The following is a 21,804-nucleotide window of genomic DNA, read 5'->3' as shown; positions in this document are numbered from 1 at the left end:
CATCTATAACACAGCTGAAGCATTTGTTAAACACAAAGAGCATAAAAGTGTTGGGCTCAGCAGTTTGGGAGTGATACACGCTAGTAAGTAGTTAAAAACAACAGCCGATGGGGACTTCAATTCACAGAAAGATTAGTTTGTACATTTGATCAGATCATTTGAAAATCTTTAATTTGTAAGTGCTTAAAAATTCAGTTAAGCAGTTAAGAGTTAACTGCATACACAATATTTAGATGTGTGTGTGTGTGTGTGTGTGTGTGTGTGTGTGTGTGTGTGTGTGTGTGTGTGTGTGTGTGTGTGTGTGTGTGTGTGCACGCGTGTGTGTACCGTGGCTGTAGTAACCATCTGAATCAGGCAGGCTGTAGGCTGGTCTGCTGCTGCTGAGAGGAAGGGAGGAAGGAAGCTCCTCATCTGAGTCAAAGCCACTGCCAAACAAAGCACTGAGAGATGAGAGGAGAGAGGAGTAATGTGCCACGTGGTGTAGCTTTAGTCACGTGAGTAATGAACTGCATGTGTGCATCTTGCATACTGACAGGCTGGCATTAGCTCTGACTTTAGCTGGGTTGTCAGTGCTGATGATGAAGTAACTCTTCTGCTTTGGGAAGTCCATAGGAAGCTCCATATCTGCAATCAGGTCCATGACATAGTCATGACCAGCTAACTCCACCCACTGACCCTGCTCCTTCATCAGAATTGAACTCCCCCTCCACCAGTCAGACACTCCCCTGCAAGATGCATGATTCAGATGTTCAAAATATCTATACACACGTGTTAAAACTGCTCTCTAAACATTATCATGGCATGTTCAGATGTTTACATTAAACGTTATGGAGCTAAAAATACAAAACCAAACCTGTGACGCAGAATGTTTCCTGCTAAATCCTCTCCATTGGTCCAGGAATGGACAGGACACAGGAAGGACCCTCCTGCAGGGAGAGATAAATGAATAAACAAGCAACAAATAGTTCCTTTGCTGCTTTAAATTACACTCATTAACTAACAAACTGTGTTAATTGCGCAATACAAAGCACATGAGCCCCACAGTCACATCACCTGATCCTGAATGACAATGAATAATCAATGATCTGGGGATGTAATTGATCCTACACAATAACAGCAATGCCAGGTCGTCCCTCTTTCTTTTCTCTGAGGTGTGTGCCAGTTTAGACCCCGGGTGTGAAAGACTTCCTAAATATTTGAACAGCTCTTGGTTTTTTTCTGTGCACCTCAAAAGAAAGATACTGATTTTAAAGGAAAATGTTGTGAATTTTTTATTTACTTTGCTTGAATCGTTTGGAGTTCTTGGAAAAGAGCAAAGAAGCAGACCGATGAAAAGTTGAACAACGCAACATTAAGCAGGTGAGATATTACCATCAAGACAGTGCACGTGCAACACCATGTTAGCCTTCTTCCTATTGGCGGTCCACTCAAGCAGCGACAGCGGATACGTCCGTGCAGTCTCGGGGGCAGAGCCTGATCCCAGCTGCATCTTCTGATTCGCTTGGATGAGTCTGTGCTGCAGCAGCACCTGCCAGCCAGCAGGAGCGTGGTCCGACACGAACCTGGAGCAGAGGCGAAATGAGGTTCAAGAGTGGAGTAGAAGTCTCTTACTTACAGCATATAGCTTCTTAACATGTATTTTTTACCTCTCAAACTATTTGCTAAATAATTAGTTGTGAGGTCATTTTATGATTTCTCACTTGAGCAGATATTTGTCCATCTTGACCGATGGGGCGAAGCAGCAGACACATGCCAGCAGCAGCAGCCAGCCTCTCTCTGCATTCTCAGAGTTTATGTTCCTCCACACCTGGTTGACAACCTGAGCCAGGATCTCATCTCGTAACCCTGGAGACGACAAGCCTCTCTGGACGATGTAATTCCCAAACATGTTTTCCTGTGCCCCATTCAGATGAGGGTCCCCCATAAACCGTAATACCTGAAGAAAACAGAATCCACGTGAAAGCTGTAACAACTAACTCTGTCGGTTTTACAGATTTATGGCAGTCTGGTGACGTATTTGTGTGTGTTTTTGTAGGTTTGTCCTACAAACACGAGAAAATAGAAGAGACTTTTTTATTCTGCTGTTAAATCTTTTACAATGTAAAAAACATGTTCCAAATTTCTTATTTGCTTCCCAGTTAGTAGCAGAACCTCATAATTAGAGGATGGTTTGCTTCTGTGTAACAAGAGTAACATAATGACATGATGCAAGTGTGTCTCTGTGAAACTGTTATCATTTTAAAATACTGCAGTGCTCAACAATATTCAGGGTAAATGGGCAACTAAAACTGATGTTTTATGATGCTTTTATTACAACCTGTTAGTTGTGACGTCATAGGGCGTTGCATTAAAAAAGTGTATGACACTTGATATGATTTCTTGAAGTTTGTTTTCAAGGTTAAATTTGACCTTCGGCACTAACAATGAAGATTAAGGTCAAATACTTAGCTAACTTACGTAATCATTTCCCCAAGACCTGCTATACTGTTGAGAGGTTTGAAGACGATCAATAAAAACTGGGTAATATGAAGGTTTTTACTGATTTTCACATTTGACCTTGACCTTGGGGCGATTTCCACCAAACTGATATCAGCTCGAGCTCTTCGATGTTTCAAAACTGTGCACGACAGACAGACAAACAACCAAAAAGAACAGTTTACACAGTCTCTCCCTTTTAAGGGGAGAACAAAGATCAGTCTACCATGTTGAAACGCTCCAGAGCCTCCCCTCTCAGGTCGTCCTCCACACGGGTCAGAGGTGACTCCAGAGGAGCCATCAACATCCCAAACTTTGGCTCCTACAGCAACAAAAGATTTGCTGTGTTTAATAAACAGCTTTTCAAACAAATCTACCTAAAACCTTTCAAAATGATGTTATAACCGATAAATCTAAACACAAACTTCAACAGCTTTCCTCAAATCTGAGTAACCACGCACATACACAGTATGTTACACAGTATGTTACACAGCATATGACGACATGCTGATGCACGTGCATCTCACCCTGAAGTAAATCTGAACATAGCGGAAGAAAGGGTAGTTGTTGATGTCCAGAGGCAACGTGAGTTCAGCATCATCCTGGATATGAGGAGCCTGAAGCAGAGCCAAGCAGTCTGAGTGCAACTCCCTCCGGACTGAAGAGAGGAACAGACAAGGTTAAACGAGGAGTCAGCCAGGAGTAATGCAAGAGCACCAAAAACTTACATGTATAAAATCCTAAACTTTTTTATATTGACAATTTTTCAGGTTTCAGGTCTGGTTTATTTATTAGATGATGGGCCTCCTGCTCCACCCTGTCAGAACTGTTCATATCATTTCTTAATTTGATACTGTCAGTGCTGATGAGATAAGACACATTCAAACAGCTGACTGGAGCACTCACACACACATGAATAATCTATGTGCATGTGATGCACACTGACGGGAAAGACGGACAGACGTCTACACACCTCCTGCTGTCTGCAGCAAAGCGCCCAGCTCTGCAGGGATCACCAAGTGGGTCACATTAACCACCTCCCTTTTGGTCAGCTCCTGAAAGAAACACCACTTTTAATCTATCTGCAAACTAACAATGAGGTTAGAAGAGATCTAACATAGGCTGCTGGTTTGAACTCATGCCAGTGTGCAAAAACAAAAACACGGATGCTTTTCTCATTGAAGTCTTGTCTTAGCTAGTCCTTCATCTTACCATCTCTCTCCTCCTCCTCTCCTCTTCTGCTTTCCTCCTGGCTTCAAACTTCATCTTCAATGAGATCCCAAAAACACACAGTCAGTGTTTTAATGTAAATCCAGAGCAGAAAGACTCAAAAGCACAAAGCAGGATTAAGGGTGGGTCATATTTGAAATTATTTTCTTAGAAATGAAGAAAATATGAAGATGTTTGAAAGGCCACTGCATCAAATACACGTGTTACTTAAAAAAAATCACAGGCAGAAGGTATAAACATCAGTCCAACAAACCACAGTATCTCAGTGTACCTTAATGTACTGCTTCCGGTTGACATACATGTGGACCAGAGAGCGGAAACAGACCAGACTTTCCCTCATTTTCACATAGCGTTTCCTAGAAGATGAAGAGAATCTCAGTACAATGAATCCTAACGCACTGATTGTTGATCTCGTTTCCTAACATTTGCCACATTCACAGAGGTAAACTTCACAAGCATGCTACAAGCTCAACACAACAGTTCACTGAAAGCTTTATTTCTTAATTATAGTGATTTTAATGTTACGTTACCCTAAAGAGACAATTTACATTTTCTTTACCTCACTGCCCTTTTAACCTAAACTATGTGGTTGAGCGCATACTGGAATTCAGAATCATTACATTGAAAGAATGCAGGACCCCAATCAGAATCTGAATTTGCGTTTTTTTTTTTTAATAAAATCTACTGAAAATGTAAGATCTCTGTGGGACACCTCACCTAACGAGGAAGCCTAGGCAGTGTGCCTGAAACCTGCTGATTTTGTTGCGGAATTCAACGTAGCGTTTCCTGACGAAGAACATGCGAGTGTAACGCTGCAGGGTGAGGGCGGCAAGATGACGAGAGCGCTCTCGCTTACACTCCAGCAGCTGGTAGATGTCCTCCTTTAGGAACAACTGCCATTCATACACACACATATAAGTGCAGATACATGTGTGAGTTCATGCAAAAAAAAAAAAGATATGACATTGATCCAACAATAGTATCTCAAATTTCAAGCTGCAAAGCAGGAAAACAATCTCTACTCAGCCATCAGACCAGCAGTTGGTGCTGGTTCTGTCTTTAACTGTGAGGCTTAATGTGAACAAGCTCACCTTTGTGACTCCAACATGGTAGGCTCCTGGTCGGAGAGGACACAGTTTACCGAGCAACAACACACAGTTCTCTCCATTTGCCACAGGAAGTGTCTGTATCCCCGCCAGGGACTTGTACCTGACAGAGACACACATTCAAATTAGGGGTGCTCAGTCGATAATAGTGATTTTTAAAAAAGAAGTACTGATATAAATCGATACTGACCGTGTCGCAATTCAGACACGTAATATGGACAGAGGTATTGGGTCACGACCAGCTGTTAAACTGTTGTTTAACAGTTGCATTGTTTAGGAGCCAAAGTAGCTCAGACCATGCAAAGTTGCAGAGCAGGGTCGCCAACTTACACCAATGCTCTTGGAGTACTGGCAGCTTCACTTCATGGCTCTCCATAGCTGAAGGCCATGCTTTAAGCATTAGATCACCAGACACAATGCCAAGTGCTAGGCGGAGTAAATCATGCCACCACTGAACTCTGAAGCAGTGGAAACTTGTTCTGTGGCATAACAATCACATTCCTCTATCAGGCAGTCTGATGGATGAGTCTGGGTTTGAACACCAAACTGCATTGTGCCAACTGTAAAATTTGGTGGAGGAAGGAAAACGCATTATGGACGCATTAACAGACACATTATGAATGGTTGTGGATTTATAATGGGATGTAATAAAGGCTCCTGTATAATGTGTACGTGTCCTTATAGTCAATGTAGTGTATATTGTGTGAAATGTGTAATTATTCTTTTTGTGCTTTTATACATATGGTTACAGAATCTTCCATAGTTCAGTTTTTTTGCCAAATAAGACAACATCATAAACAAAGTTACACATGAATTAAAATTTTAAACTCCTAATTCACTTGTAGGCAAACAAACATAAATTAATGGGTTTCATATATATAAATGTACAGGTATAGAACTTTAGCCCGATATAATCCTTATTTATTATTAATTTAATTCAGTTATTTGCATCTGCATTCATTTTCATTTGGTGGCATGGCTTTGTACTGGGAGGGCAGCAGCAAGACCCCACCAAAGAGCAGCGCAATGACACTGATTAAGTCAGACAAAGCATGACAAGAAGAAAATTAGTTAAAGTTGGGTTGCAAAGTGACTTGCAGAGGCACGTGCAACTGTGGACCGGTTGAAGTAGCTTAAATAAGGCACGACATATGATATTTGCAAATCAGAAGAGCATCAGCTATGAGTTGCCACTTTGCGGTCTGCTCAGTTATTGCTGGGATTTTCTGTTATAGAAGGTTCTCCTCTGCCTCAGCTGTGAGATCAATTATCTTCATTTTTTTGGGAACACAAACTCCTGAACAGCTTCACAAACTCAACAAATACGCTGAGGATCAGAGTTCATGTTACCTGAACAGGAAGACATAGAATGGCATTCTGATTGGATATCCCTCTTTGCGGATCCTAATGGTCTCCATGACACCAGAGTGCCGCAGCTGGCTGTTCACCAGTTCGTCCTCAAACACACCTGGTTGCTAAAGACAGGTGTCCAAAAGCTCAGAAACACTGATGTATGTGCAGGTAAATAACTTTAAATACATGATGCTTCAAGACCTACCTTCATGTTATTTGGCTTAATGCAGCGAACGAAATAAGGATTGCACCTGAAATGGAACAACAAAAACATGATAATTTTTTTTTAATGAAAACAATAAAAACCATTTATGATCTGAGAGAGAACATGTGTACTTCACCTCTCCATCTTCTCCACCAGCTCCAGCAGGGACTGTTGAAACTTGCTGCTGACGGTGGGAGCTTGGTATTTTCTGGTGACTGTGCTGCTCTTCCTTATGTGACCTCTCTGCTGACCCGTGGCCTCTGCATGAACCAGGAAGAGGTTCGATACCATCTGGAAACACACAAATGCACAAATTAATACAGACTTTACAAAAACATTGCTTAGCGATTATGTCGATTAGATTAAGTTTTAAGACCAAGCCGACCTTGTTCTTGCTCTGAATGAACAGGTCCAGGACATCCTGACGCACCTGATCGTAGTTCTTATCCAGGAATTTGTAAACCTGCATCAGTGACAGATGATCACTCTGTTTCTCATTACAGTTCACCACATTTTCAATACTTCAATGAATTATAATACAATGGAACTAGCCAAGAGAATCTCAATGAGAAGCTTAGTACCTGGTAAGTGACCCGCCCAGCAAAATGCTTAATTGTGAACTCTGGGACCGGCATCTTTGGCTTCATGTACAGTGGATTACTGCCATGGTGATAGTGACACTTTTGAAGAAAAGTGTTGTCTGTTGCCTGGCAACAAATTACCACACCAAAAGTCCCAGTTTTATAATCCATATAAGGAATCTGAAAGTATGTCAGTACTTCCTCCTCATCCTCACCTGCGGGAAACCACTCTGGTCATCCAGAATCCTCAGTATCCCATGAGGCTTAGCGGCAATGAGGTCGATGCAGGGCTGGTTGTCGTTGAATGTGATGTCCTGCCATGGGATCTGCTCCCTGCTGTATTCCTCCTGCAAGAGGATCACATAAAAGATCATAAAATATTAGTTGCATTACTACCTAAGCCAGATGTTGGCAACCTGCAGCTCATGAGGTACAGGTTAGGGTTACCTATTAATACATATACTATATGCAATACATTCATTTATCCTCCCCCAGTTACATCTGTCATCCACCCGTCTATCCCTCATCCCCCAAGTGCTGCTCTTTTACTCCTGCTGTTTGGTAGGAGGAGGTAAAATGGCTGTTTTGATGTTGAAAGTTGCCAACGTCTGAAATAAGACGTTGGCAAATAAGGATTCACATGCTTTTATGCCACTAATCTACACTTAATGAGATCCATTTGCGTGCATATGATGCCTCAAATATGTGCATTTTTTGTCCTCAATTGTTATAGGACAAGTGCGTGAGTGCTTTTTATCGGGAAGTGTGACGTGGACTCACCTGTTCCTCTCTGAATACGATCCTGTTAAAGAAGAATTGCAGGTACTCGTTTGCATAATTAATGCAAAGCTGCTCGAAGCTGTTGAGGACCAGATCCTGTTGTCACACACACACACACACACACACACATATATATGGTAATTCTTATGGTAATTCTGTCTCATCATCATGCCTACAAAGTGATTATTTGGACGTCCCTCTGAGTATCTTTAATGTGCAACATTGTTAAGCCCTCCTTCCTTCCTTCCCTGCTGATAATAATCTGAATCTTTTCTCTTATACTTATAAGTTATGTCAATAAAAGCTTTGACTGCATTACTGGGAATGCGACGGATTATTTCAAATGCTTTAGCTTTAGCTGTCACTCTTACATCTGACTTTAGAGTACTTCGGTATACAGAGGAGTTCATAGTCAGCATAGTAACTGCAGGTGTTTGTGTTGATAAGCTGCTTGTGCACCGCAAATTTGCACACCTAAACTGTCCTAAGAGAAGAGGCTTCTTTCTGTGAGCCTTTCCAAACAGGCCACACTTGTTCAGTCTTTTTTATAACTATACTGTCATGAACTTTAACATTCAACATCCTAACTGAGGCCTGTAGAGTTGAGATGGAGCTCTTGGGTTTTTGCAGTTTTTCTGAATATTGCACGGTATGACCTCAGGGTGAATTTGCTGGGTCGTTCACTCCTGTGTAGATTGGCAGCAGTTTTGAATACTTTCCACTTGTGACTAATCATTCTCATGATGTAGTGTGAGTGAAAGGTTGCTGCTTCAATTCCAGCCAAAGCCACAAATCCCCTTTGGGGTGGTGTCATGAAGGGCATCTGGTGCAAAACTCTAATGAATCAAAGATGTAGAGCTGCCGGCTGCGACGACCCCATGTGGCAAAGGAGCAGCTGAAAGTAGCATTCCTATAATTCCTATAGAAGAAGTAAAGCTGCCTCTGCATTTTGGCTTAATAATTATTAAATAAATAATGACAAGGTGCAATATATCATGCACTGTTATTCATCTGTGATTAAGTTTAAAATAATTTTAGAACCTACTAAGGATTCATTGCATTCTAGATTTTTCTGAGGGGTTTAAGGTCAAACATACAACAAGGCTCCGTTACCTCAAATCCGTAAATGTCCAGGATGGAGATGGAGAGGGTGTGTTGGTGAGGGTACACCTGACCATTGATCCTTTCTGTTAACCAGCGGAAGAGCAGCGAATATAGGATCTTGGCAACAGCATCTCTGGATGTGTGTGAGTGGTGGGCAGCGAGTGACACAATGATATAAGAAATTAAAAAGGAGAAAGAAAACATATGCATTGTTATTAGCAAGAATTTTAATAGGTAAAACTTTAAGAGTAAAGGGATTTTAAGATTGCATATGTGTTAGTAATTTATTGCACATGTATTAGTGTGCATGCATACATAATGATAAAGATGCAAACATGTTATTTAAATAAATTAACGGTAATAAATGTAATGATTTTTTATGCACGGCATGTTCTGTGTGTAACTGTCTCTCACCTGGCATCAATAGCACTTTCTACACTCAGAGGGGTGTAGATCTTGTCCCTCATTGTTTCCTGTGAAAAAACATTAAGTCAGCACGTTTTACGCAGACGTCTACCTGATAATATAGAGTCTCAAGCCTCCTTTCATCTTGGTTTGAAGTTGAAAGGCTTTAAGTTCAAATTAAAAATGGAATTGCACCCAAATTTCCTGCTACTGTGCCCCTCATTGGTGCCTGTTCAGTAACTGTGGTGAGGCTCTCATCTTGGGCTGACAGATCAGGTGGTCTTATCCTCCACCTGCTTCCTGCTTCTTCCAGTCTGTTTTTCCTTTTTTTTTCCTGCACTGTAATATATATTTTGTAGAAGCAGAACTTTTTCTTCTGCAATTGAAGAATCACAACAGGACGCCATAAGTTCTGGGCTGAAGAGTTAGGCTATTCACCCTTTGTTTTTACTGAACTGCTTCCTATTTAACTTCTTTTCCTATATTTGTATCCACCCCTTTGCATCCTTTCAGCTCTTCCCTTCTTCCCTTTCTTCTACTCTCTTATTCATTGATCCGAGTGTCTTAAACTTGAGATCTGATCAGATAAAGAATGCTTTGAGACTTGAGACCCTCTCTTGCCTAAACACACTTAATTATCACACACACACACACGTGTGCGCTCACACAAAGACACTAATGTGTACACATGATTCCTCCAGTGAGAGGAAATGAGTGGGTACGACTCACCACTCTCCTGTTACTCAGGCACCTTTGTAATTAGGAATTCAATTATACAAAAGGTCCTTGGTTAGTGTATAGGAGCATGTGTATGTGGAAGATATAAGGTGGGTGATAATTAGATGTTTCTCTCTTTTAATTCTCCCATCACCCTCATTCCTCATCAGAGGCAGCACCAGAGGGGTCAGGACGAGTTGGATCAGTCCTTAAACCGGACAGAGAAACTACTGGATACTTATACATAAAAGAAAATGGATCCAAAAAAGGAATACTAAGAGGAGAAATACTTTGCTTAACAAAACAAATATGGTTTTTTTTTTCTACTTTGTTCATGGATATGATGGAAATTAAGCAAACAAGGAAATACACAAATAGGTGGATGACCAACTGGAACACTTGTATGGACAGTGGGATATTTTAATTGTTCCTTTCCTGGATTTGGTATGGATTAACTTCATTTCCTAGCTGGATGATAATGACCACATCAATAGCTCATGTACTGGTAATTAAGGATAACAGAACAGCAAATGCGATGGAGGATCCTCTCTTTTTTTGGCTATCGTAAGTCACGTGCAAGTCCTTTAACTGCGCTGTTAACACTGACAGTTCCTTCAAAAGCTCCATCAAACTTTCTGGAGCTGTGAAATCTCTTATGCTGCTTTAAAATAATAAAGGAGATAAGTTCAAGTAAAGCCAGGCATCTGCAAAGGTTTTTATGCTCTCTGGTTTTAATACTTACTGGTATTGTGACACTTCTCCACACCCAGTTTGGGTTAGTTTGGAATTAATAACAAAAATAGTTTGTTTTTTAGTCACACTTGACCATGTGGGCAACAATAAGGAAAAATGGAACCAAATTTATTTATTTGTACTGCAAACAGTCTAGGTTTTAAAATTGTCACCACCTACCTGTTTACTGTTTTTAAAGAAGTTCCTTCAGAGCATAAAAAAAATGACCAATTTACCATCCTGTCCCAGTTTGAATTCAATGCACCTCAAGAAAGTTCACATGAAAACAAAACAGCATTTCTTCTTTATGCAGGAGAAAGTGTAAGGTATAGAAATGAAGACACTAAGATGCAAACAGCAAAGCCTCGTGGAAATAAGTAACCGCGTTGTTTGGACAAAGAGGATTCCCAGCTGGTTAGATGCAAAAACCAGAAGCATAAAAAGCTGAAATCACAACAAAAGCATGACTGACAGATTCACGCCCTGGAGCTATAAGCTGAATGTGGCTGTTCATCTCTGCGGCACACTAAAAATAAAAGAAGTAAAAAGATGCTTTCCCTTTTAAAATAGCATAGCTCAGTCTAAATATGAATTTTTTCTGTGTCCTCTGATGTATCGAGGATGTGTGGATGTGTGCAGCCGTTTACATTCATGCTTTCCCCCTTGTATATTTCTGCGAGTCTCCAGAGCTGTGGGCTGCCTCCTGCTCAGAACATAGACAGTATAAAATATGGACGCAGTTTCTGGGTTGGAAAAATTAAACCAGTGTGAAAGTGCCCTCAAATTGCATTCTAACTGCAGACCACCAGATGGCTGCAAAAAAGACATTCAGACCTATAGAGGCCTATGAGAAAGAGGACTTTCTCAGTTGACCACTATACAATTTCCTGCTGAGTTGATGATTTCAGTCACTCGTTTTAGGAGTCTCCATTTAATGATTAGTTATTAATAATCTCTGGCTCTCTTCCACAGTCTGTCTTTTGTCCTGTCTCCACCGCTCAGGCCCAAACGGTCACAGCAGATGGCTGCTCCTCCCTGAGGCTCTTTCTGCTGGAAGTTTCTTCCTGTAAAAAGGGAGTTTTCCCTTCCCACTGTTCCCAAGTGTTTGCTAACAGAGGGTTATTGTTGTTCTCTGTTTCCTCTGTATTATTGTAGGGTCTTTAGCTTACAATATAAAGTGTCTTGGGGCAACTGTATTGTCTGTGCATCATACTTTTTTGCCCCTTTTACCTTCACTGGCTGAGGCAGATGGCTGCCCTTCCTGATCTTGGTCCTGGTGAGAGACATTTCCTCCTCAATGATGTCAAGAGCTTAATCAAATGACACCATTGTGCTGTTTGTGTATAATGTTGCAAAGTCTTGTTTTCACCATGTGAAAGTGATACAGATAATTAAAAGTGACCCATTAAAGGCACATCTGCATTTATTTGAATACCACTAATACACCAACAAAGGTAAAAGCTAAACTTGCAAAACTCAGCTTTAGACTTTTTTTTCATGCTGTACATTCACTTGAGGGTGTCTGCCATTTTGCTGGTAGTTTATCAGCTGGGTCAAAAAAGTTACTGGGTTGAATGTTTGGCTCTTAATAAAGGAATCAAAACTTTTTTTTAAAAAAGGGAACAATTTTAATCAGACTGCTCCAATAAATCTTTGATAAACTGAGTCACTCTCCCTGCACTACACAGAGCTATGAACTGTCCTAGATTTAAATTAAATCAGCAGTGAAGTCTTTCGATAAATAATCATGCACCTCCTTCACAAATGCTGAAGGCTCTCCTAGTTTACAGGCTGCTATAAGCACATTTGATTTGTTTTTCAATTCTTTCACTTCTAAATTCATTGTTCTGTTTAAGGCCTTAAAACGCAAACATAAACAAAGTATCTTCCAATGTTTTGCACTCCGATATATTTAAATTCCCCTTGAAAAACATGACATGGTTCATTGGAATTGATAATCATATACTCCACAAAACCCCCTGCTTTATAGAAATAGTCAGCTTGGATAGAAACGATCCTAATAACCGACCAGAGGAGGTCAGGATGAGAAAAGAACCATCCAAGCAGGTCGATGACAGCAGTTTGCCTCTTTCTTGTCTTTCATTCTTTCACTCTGTGTGTGGCATCAACACATGTGTCTCCTTTGTATCTGCGTAAGCGACACTCTGGGCGATACAATGCCTTTAATGTAACCACAGCTGTGTAAGTAAGGCAGAAACGCTGGCATAGTGCCACATCACCTTCCTGTTGACAATGTAGAAAAATCACCTCCAGGTTCAGGAATGTCTCAGACTGCAGCTTGTTGTTTTCAAGCACTGAACGAACAAAAGACAGAACATCAGTGCACATGCAGACGGGACACGGTCTGATACTGACTGTGACTTTGTAGGTGACGGCTTTCTGTAGTCCTTCTGGTGACATCTGCAGCAGCTCTGCGACTACTCTGATCTCCTGAGTGCTAACCACTGACGCCACCTCCTGGCCATCAGCCTGCAGTTCAGGAGGAAAATAGAAATGCAAAAAGAAAAGAAAAAAGAAAAGAAGTATTACCTGTGGGAAAATCTTTGCTGCTTATCTTACATAGTTTTTATTGTCCTGATAAAGTTTAGTTTATTTTAGAATTTAACTCATTAGTCTAGGTGACTGAACACTTTGCACCTTATTATTATATTAATCAAAATAAAAAAAAGTGATGACATACGAGAAAAACCTGAGAAATAAAATAATTCACACCTCATGCCTCTGAAAGTAAACATTGCCCAGGTGCAGTATGGAAGACAGGACTCTAAAGATGGACGACTGGTCATCCGCAGTGAAGTGAAGGATTTCCATGGCAGAAAGCAGACGTAGGAAGTCCTCTGCATCGTTCTTTCCTTTTATCCCACAATCCTCTCCCTGTGTGCAGAACGAGAAGACCAGCAGTGCTAAACGTGACCCGAGAAGGGTTTTTGGAAGGGTCGTGACCCAAAATCACTGACAATGATGATGATCAAACTATCTTCTACCTGGTTGAGGTAATAGTAGGTTTCAGCTTCTTGTAGATAGAAGGCCTGCTTCTGCTGCGAAGGAAGACCTGCCAGCATCTCGTAGAAGATGTGATAGTTCCTCTCATTTTTGGCCTGAAGCACACACGCCACATTTACCGCAACACTTCCATATACAGAAATAAACAAGCTATCGAGACCTTTGTGTCAGCTTGCCTCACCTGAAAGACGATGCGGGATTTTTCCAGCAGATACTGAGAGGTTATGGCACCACTGATCCTACCACTGGGAAAACAAAGAAACAGAAAACACACGTGAAAAAGAAGCAGCTTCAGAAGTAAAAGAAGCTGGAGTGAGATCAGAGCAGAGGTCAAAGTTTTGCTTGTTGCTTTTTTAAAAAAAAAAAAACTCACTTCTCCATAAAGACCTCAATGTACTTCCCAAAGCGACTGGAATTATCGTTCCGCACGGTTTTGGCATTTCCAAAAGATTCCAGAAGAGGAGCTGCCTCAAGTATCTATCAGGGATGCCACACAAACAATAAATAAACCTTTATCAGATCGCCTTATAAAGGGAGCAGTAACTGTAACTGTACAACACACAGGAAAGAAGCTGTTTCAGTGGGAATGTCTGGCCAAATGAATCATAGAAAAACACACCACGGCAAAACACAGTAACCTGATATTCTTGTGGCCATTGATGAAAATTACTTGTAAAATATAAAACACGCAGCATGCAGAAAACCCCAACTACCTCAATCTGCACCCAAGGAAAGCCACCGGAGATACAGGAAAATAAAAAATATGCACAAGCACATTAGTCGTCATTACAAAAAGGAAAACTTTGAGTGTCTTAGTTTGCAAATATCCAACTCTGATGGCAGTTCTTTATTCATGTCAGGAAGTGTGTGTGCATACCTGTTGCGCAAGATTAGTTTTGTGAAGTACAGCTGCTAGGTAGCGAAGGATGAGTTTGGTGGACTCAGTTTTTCCAGACCCACTCTCCCCACTGAAACACAGTAACAGAGTCTCACTGGGAATACAGAAAACCCATCAACACGGCAATGAAAACAATCAAGAACTGCCCCAGTGCTCAGCTGAGCTGGAGACAACTTTTTCTCAGATAACCAGCACCTGGAAAGTTTGAATATTAGTGCATACAAACTGAGCTCATGAAACATTAAAATGCCCAGTTTTTAATGTTTAAAATTTGTGTGTGCTTTTTCAAAGCCCAGATACAAAAAGCTTTATTGTTATACAGCCATGATGGGTTAATTATGAGGTGCCATTTCATAAAGGAACACTTTGGAAACACTGATCTCAGTGGAAAGAAATTTTGCTGATATCTACACAGATATGGACTGGGCAATGTGCTGAATGAAATGATGGCACATCAAGTGATAGAAATGAAAACCTGAAAAAGACAGAAATGCAGCAGGCTAGTCCATTTCACTGAAATTTCATTGCAGCAACTCAAAATGTTTGTTTGGCCCAAACTTGATTCCATGCATGCCTGACTACGTCGGCGGGTGTTCCTAATGAGACAGATGGTGTCCTGGGGGATCTCTTCCCAGATCTGGGCCAAGGCATCACTGAGCTCCTGGATCGTCTGAGGTGCAGTGTGGCAGCGTCGGATGGACTGAAACATAATGTCCCAGAGGTGTTCTATTGGATTTAGGTCAAGCAAACGTGGGGGCCAGTGAATGGTATCAGATCCTTCATCCTCCAGGAACTGCCTACATACTCTTGGTACATGAGGCCGGCCATTGTTGAGCAGCAGGAGGAATCCAGTATCCACTGCACCAGAGTAGGGTGTATCAATGGGTCCAAGGATTTCATCCCGATACCTAACGCCAGTCATGGTGTCAGTGCCCAGCCTGTAGAGGTGTGTCCTCCATGGATATGCCCCCCCAGACCATCCCTGACCCACCACCAAACCAGTCATGCTGACATCCCAGAAGTTTAACTAACTTGATGGTATATTCTGAATAAAAAGTGTTCCTTTTATTTTTGAGCAGTGTAAAAGATTATATTCTTTAATGGTAGGCAAAAATAACTCTGAACTATTTTGATCATCTGTATTCTACTAGTGGAAATACAAAAACAGGTTTGATGCAAGGAAAAGCTCACCAAGTGTGAACATTACCCTGAATTAGAGCACAGCTTCTCAGGACTTCCAGAAATCATTTAGAGCGTCCATTATTTGATCCTTTTCACCTCTGTGGTGGTGCTTGCAGAGTGTTTGACTTAATTGACTAAGTGATGTGAGACAAGGCTAATCTTGCATTAGGCAAGGCTTCGGTTCCACTTTTGTATTAAACCACCTGAAAGAGTTTCACACACATGCACACAGGTCCATCGCTCTACCACTGCCAAGCACTAAATACCACCATTATGTAAGCTTGGCCAAAGGGTGTGTGTGTGTGTGTGTGTGTGTGTGTACGGACGCTGTAGGGACGCTGGCACCTTCACCGCATTCCAGCATAGGGTTTCAGCTCAATGGCTGCTTAGCTAAAAACAGGACCATTATTGGTCATTGTACACCAGACCTCAGTTACCCCTTAACACATACTAACTGAAACACAAAGACACACTTGCAAGCACACAGCCCGCACAAATGTACTCACACACGAACACACACACACCTCTGAAACATAACCTGCTCCAACCCAGACCTGGCTGGGCTTTCCTTACAGGTGTCTCCTTCCGAATACGGCTAAAGTGTTCCAGGTTTGTGAGAGCGTGTGCACGTGTGAGTGTGCGTTTATGTGTATATTATGAGTGTCTTTTGTCATATCTAAAAGCATAGACCTATGTTTGTGCAAACCTCTGGATGTCGGTGTGTTTGTTTTCACAGATGAGCGCAGCCACTAAATGAAGTCACACTCAACTGTTGGTAAATTTAACTTCACTGGTTTATGTGCATGTGTGTGTGTGTGTGTGTGTGTGTTTTCTCTTCCAAGAGATCAGTTCTGACATGGAGCAAAACACTCCATCTTAAGTTTGCTGGCCAGTAAGCCACAGACAGACACTCATGAATTTACAAACACTAATCCATCTGTAGATGGAAACCTTTAACCAAGAAGCTTCATGGACAACCTTAAAAGGTTACCAATGATATATCAAAGGATACAAAAGAAAAGATTCACATTGCAAGACTCAGATGTTAAAAATACAATGCACCGTATAATTAACTGCATGCACGTCTCTGTTGTCTGATTCATATTTACAGAGAAAGTGACTGAAGAGAAAATGAGAGTCAGCCTCTTACCTGATTATTATGACCTGTTTTTTTTTGGCATCCATCATTTGGGAATGAGCAGCGTTTGCTATGGCAAACAAATGCCTGAAGGAGAAAGAGATACACAACAAGCCTTCAGACTCTTAAAGGAAGCGCAACAAAGTATTCTGCTTCCCTCTTTCTGCACTTTGATCCTCTGTTGCTGACAGTTATTTACAGCTGTCAGCATGGATGAAACATACTTAATAATTTGACATTTATTGTTTTGTTTTTTAAATATAAGGTTCACGGTTCAACAATTTTAGAGTGAAAATAACTTACGGAGGGTTTTCTCCCAAGGCACAGCCCTTGTACATGAGCACCATGTCTGTCCCATAGGTGTTTTGCATCTTATAGGGGTTCACAGACACCAGAATGCTGCCTATGTATGTCTGGACAAAAAGAAAGAAGAGGTTCACAAAGAAAGTAATTTTACCATAATGATCTTAGTGTATGTGTGTAGGAACATGTGTCTGTGTACCCTATCTATCCCTTAACACGTGGACCAATCTGAACAAAAACTTTTCATGAACATTGGCACACATACCACAATTATTAATATATGTTTTAAAAACACTTATTATAAATCCCAATTCTTCTGATTTTCTGTGTTACTATATGTGCATTTCACCATCCCCCTGCAAATGCAATCTTTCACTGTTTGTCACATTCAACATACATCACCTGCGCGGAATTTAAAAGACATCAAAATTTGTATCTGTCGTACGGTGGCCCTGAGAGGCCAAACGGACTGCAATAAGAAAACACCAGCGATAAGAAAAACGCTGCAAAAGGACACAAAACACAACAGAAATAGGAAAAACGACAACGGAAATAGGAAAAAACTGATTTCCAAAAGCACAAGGGAAGTGTTTCTGGGGAGATCTGACGGACCAGCTGCAGGAACCAAAATATGCTAAGAATTGCGCTGGGAGACACTTAAAAGAAGTGGAGGATCTATCGGTTTTGTGAGGAAAGAAAAGATGAGAGCTAAGTGTGTTAGCCTAACTATTAGCCTAAAAATCCGTCATCAGTATTATATGAATCATGATAAAACACGCCTACCATGTTTTGGGTTCCTGGAACTGGTCTGTCGGGTTATCGTCTCCCCAGAAACACTTCCCTTGTGTTTTTTCCTATTTCCGTTGTGTTTTGTGTGCTTTTGCAGCATTTTTCTTATTGCTGGTGTTTTCTTAAGTTGCAGTCCATTTGGCCTCTCAGGGCCACCGTACTGTCATCATTTAGTCACCACCAAATATTGAATAAAGAATTACAAAAAAAAATCCTGAAATATCATAGACATTTAACTTGACAGGCGATGTTTTTGGTGACCAGGACTGCATGAACCCCACAGCTATGGCGTTATTTTTGTGCCACTATTCTGAGCGCACGTAAAAAAAAATTGCAGGTGCAAGTGTTGCATTTTGAGGAGAAATTTATTTTGAGAGAAGAAAAGCTAAATTTGAGTGAACAAAATTCATTGCTGCGTGCAAAAATGTATTTCAGTGTTTGCTATTATCCACACACACACAATAGCAGCCCCTCTCGCACAGTTTTTGCATTTGCGCTTGCTCGCAATGTGTTGCTCGCGCTCTCAACATTTCTGCCTGTGCGCGCTCAACTCTTTCTGTACACGTTATATTTGTGCCACAAAACCAGCCAATCACAGACTTGGATGCAAAAAAAATCTGATTGGCTGTTTTGGTCTCCAATCAGCTCGAAATGACGAAATGCAATATCCCAGAATCCATTTAGTCCAAAACTCAAACGAGGCAGTGGCGGAGGAACACAGAGTGGCGGAGTTTGAAATATTACTCTTTCTGGGTCACAAAATAAACTTTTAAGATATTTTCATGCGAGAATGGTGCTGTGTAAACTTCAAATATCTGCTCGATTTATCGAGACATCACATATTTGCATAAGTACTCTAACGTTTTCGGAGATGCCTGTTACCCACCAGCTGACCGCATAGCTGGACTGGCCGTTGGGCATACCGCACATTTGCCCGGTGGGTCAATGGTGATTTTTCATTTTTATGTTTGTTTTTGTAACAATATAAACAATGAAAGGTGGTGGATTAGCCAGTTGGTCATGATCAACTCTGGGCTGGACCAATTACAATACATCCGTATTGAGGGGAAAAGGAACGCACAGCTCCTCTTCTTCTCTCATTCTCTCCCCTCCCTCTCCTGTTGCTACTTCAATCATGAAACTGATCAATGATCAGCTGATGTCTCTCTTGTTTGTTTATCGCCCACTTTGCGCCAGAAACAGGAAACCAGCGGATGTCGCGCTAAACAACAGCACCACGTTCAAGCTTGATAAGCTGTTGTTAGAATTTATTTAATATTACTTTCTAGTATCAGCTGATGTTTGCTGGAGCCACAGCTGTAAAAGCTGCTGGTCATGACATCGGTTTGGATATGTGGTGAGAGGGAAACATGAAGGTGATACAAATCATACATATATACCAACAAGACAGTGTACATCACTGTCACAACAGCGTTTGTTTTAGTTCTAAGGCTTTATGGTTTTTCCTATAATACCTGGTGGTGCAGTCGGCCGATTTTTTGTCAGTTCAGCCTTTTATATTATGTTTAACCCGAGTGACCACCAGGTCAGCTGGTGGGTAACAGGCATCTCCGAAAACGTTAGAGCACTTATGCAAATATGTGATGTCTCAATAAATCGAGCAGATATTTGAAGTTTACACAGCACCATTCTCGCATGAAAATATCTTAAAAGTTTATTTTGTGACCCAGAAAGAGTAATATTTCTAACTCCGCCACTCTGTGTTCCTCCGCCACTGCCTCGTTTGAGTTTTGGATGAAATGGATTCTGGGATATTGCATTTTGTCATTTCGAGCTGATTGGAGACCAAAACAGCCAATCAGATTTTTTTTGCATCCAAGTCTGTGATTGGCTGGTTTTGTGGCACAAATATAACGTGTACAGAAAGAGTTGAGCGCGCACAGGCAGAAATGTTGAGAGCGCGAGCAACACATTGCGAGCGAGCGCAAATGCAAAAACTGAGCGAGAGGGGCTGCTATTGTGTGTGTGTGCATGCAGCAATGAATTTTGTTCACTCAAATTTAGCTTTTCTTCACTCAAAATAAATTTCTCCTCAAAATGCAACACTTGCACCTGCAATTTTTTTTAACGTGCGCTCAGAATAGTGGCACAAAAATAACGCCATACACAGCAAGTACTGCTAAAGGCAGCAGACTTAGGTTAAATGATCAGCCTGTGGGTCAATTTAGATGTACAGCCAAGATGTAAATCCATCAGGCTACAATGTGTATTAAAACTGGTATCTAAAATTATTGACCAAAGAAATAAATACATGCACTATGTCCCTTTTATAACTCTTAATTCCAGGTTAAAAATGTACGCTTTTTGGTGTAACCCAAGGTTTACAGGTCAGGTTTTGTTTGTCTTTCAAACTCAATGTAGTTTGTGAAGTAGCCATAGATGTTTATAGACAACATTTTTGTCATCCAACTAAATAAAAATTAAGGAAAATTTTAAGACAACAAGATAACTTGACCATACATGAGTGCTGCAAAAAAAAAAAAAAAAAAACATCCTTAGGGTTGTTTTTGCAATGTGTGTATTGCTTAAATACTTTAAATACTTACATAAATAACCTCTCTCTCAAACCTTTTCCTTATGTTCAGCAGAACAGCCACTTCATGCATGTCACTAGGGGAAAGAAGCAATTATTGTATTATTTATGGGGTTATGAACAAAAAAAGCAACCCAAAACCACACTATTTTTTCATGTTTGAGTTCAACTGAATTTAAATTGAGCTTTTTTTTCTTACAGCCAAATACTTTCTCCACCCTTTCATCATTCTTTAGTTATAAAGGTTTAAAATGTGTTGTGCAACACTGCCTGCTGAGCACAATGCATTGCCTCCATAATCTGACAACCAAAAATATGACTTAAATATATACAAATCCTGAACAGCCAGACAGTGTTCGAGGTCCCCACTGCAATTGTAAGTCTTTGTTCTAAGTGTAACTGTGGTGTACTGTGGCATTTTTGTTTTTAACTTACTCTAGCTGTGTCATATCTTCAACGCCATTTTCCTCTCTTTGCTCCCGCTGAACCATGGTGGGCAGGCTTCTGATTGCATACATCTAAAACAAGCACAGACATTCAGAAATGAAATGCAAGTACATATTACAAGAACACATTCACTCACAAGGAACTGTTGATTCTCTTACTTTTGAATTATTATTAGTTGCTTACCCTCAAACTTTATGAAAAACATTTCAGAAATTTTACCTTTTTTGCTGTTTAGCAAAACATTCTGCTTTTTCAAAACAAAAACATCAAGACATACCTAATAATTTATGGAACTTTTTCACTCTAATGTTACACTAGAAATTTTGAACTCACTGCATAAACAAAAGCACTTCACAGGTTGACACCATGACAATTTTAGCCATTTTGGATACTTAGTTGTGTCATGCCACATTCGTTTTTAGAAATTACCTTGTCAAACCACTGCCCATGTGGTTCCCCCTCCCTGCTGAGATTCCATTCTCCTTGCTCATTCCCCAAGCCTTCCTGTCCCATCAAGCTGCGGGGGTCCAGCAGCTCCCCTTCACCATACATGGACCACTTATTTAAGTTTTGGACTGTCCCATGAGGTAAAACCCTCTCTGCCCCCCACACATCTTCATCTTGTTGGGCTTCAACTCCAGCGTTCTGTGCCCAGTGCTGTCTAGGGCCAGATCCTTGGACCTGGGGTGATACTACTGCATATGAGGAGGGTAGGCGAAAGGAGGCCCCCCGAAGGTGAGGGTTCTGCAAAGCACCAGATAGGTTGAGTGATCGAGGTTCT

At 41.0% G+C, this 21,804-nt stretch overlaps 1 protein-coding gene across 1 annotated transcript in view; it reads right to left on the bottom strand.

Moving 5' to 3' along the window:
* The window catches only part of myo15aa (myosin XVAa), a 53,345-nt gene that overhangs the window by 20,477 nt on the left and 11,064 nt on the right, over nt 1–21,804 (bottom strand). Inside the window, exons 2-32 of the mRNA XM_084924712.1 lie at nt 21,012–21,094; nt 20,590–20,653; nt 17,234–17,343; nt 16,943–17,017; nt 14,590–14,680; nt 14,086–14,189; nt 13,894–13,957; nt 13,694–13,807; nt 13,422–13,583; nt 13,065–13,178; nt 9,249–9,307; nt 8,844–8,967; nt 7,731–7,826; nt 7,166–7,297; nt 6,951–7,076; nt 6,755–6,832; nt 6,506–6,660; nt 6,370–6,415; nt 6,162–6,286; nt 4,797–4,914; nt 4,423–4,598; nt 3,977–4,061; nt 3,688–3,741; nt 3,449–3,530; nt 3,003–3,133; nt 2,702–2,797; nt 1,701–1,936; nt 1,372–1,562; nt 854–926; nt 530–725; nt 328–484 (exon numbers count right to left, since the gene is read on the bottom strand). Of these exons, the coding sequence (XP_084780838.1) occupies nt 328–484; nt 530–725; nt 854–926; nt 1,372–1,562; nt 1,701–1,936; nt 2,702–2,797; nt 3,003–3,133; nt 3,449–3,530; nt 3,688–3,741; nt 3,977–4,061; nt 4,423–4,598; nt 4,797–4,914; nt 6,162–6,286; nt 6,370–6,415; nt 6,506–6,660; nt 6,755–6,832; nt 6,951–7,076; nt 7,166–7,297; nt 7,731–7,826; nt 8,844–8,967; nt 9,249–9,307; nt 13,065–13,178; nt 13,422–13,583; nt 13,694–13,807; nt 13,894–13,957; nt 14,086–14,189; nt 14,590–14,680; nt 16,943–17,017; nt 17,234–17,343; nt 20,590–20,653; nt 21,012–21,094 (3,517 nt within the window). The remainder of the gene's footprint in view (nt 1–327; nt 485–529; nt 726–853; nt 927–1,371; nt 1,563–1,700; nt 1,937–2,701; nt 2,798–3,002; nt 3,134–3,448; nt 3,531–3,687; nt 3,742–3,976; nt 4,062–4,422; nt 4,599–4,796; nt 4,915–6,161; nt 6,287–6,369; nt 6,416–6,505; nt 6,661–6,754; nt 6,833–6,950; nt 7,077–7,165; nt 7,298–7,730; nt 7,827–8,843; nt 8,968–9,248; nt 9,308–13,064; nt 13,179–13,421; nt 13,584–13,693; nt 13,808–13,893; nt 13,958–14,085; nt 14,190–14,589; nt 14,681–16,942; nt 17,018–17,233; nt 17,344–20,589; nt 20,654–21,011; nt 21,095–21,804) is intronic.

The sequence above is a fragment of the Perissodus microlepis genome, chromosome 4 (assembly GCF_051167445.1).
Source record: "Perissodus microlepis isolate ML-2025 ecotype Zambia chromosome 4, ASM5116744v1, whole genome shotgun sequence".
Lineage (NCBI taxonomy): Eukaryota > Metazoa > Chordata > Actinopteri > Cichliformes > Cichlidae > Perissodus > Perissodus microlepis.
This window is presented reverse-complemented; position numbering and strand designations above follow the sequence as displayed.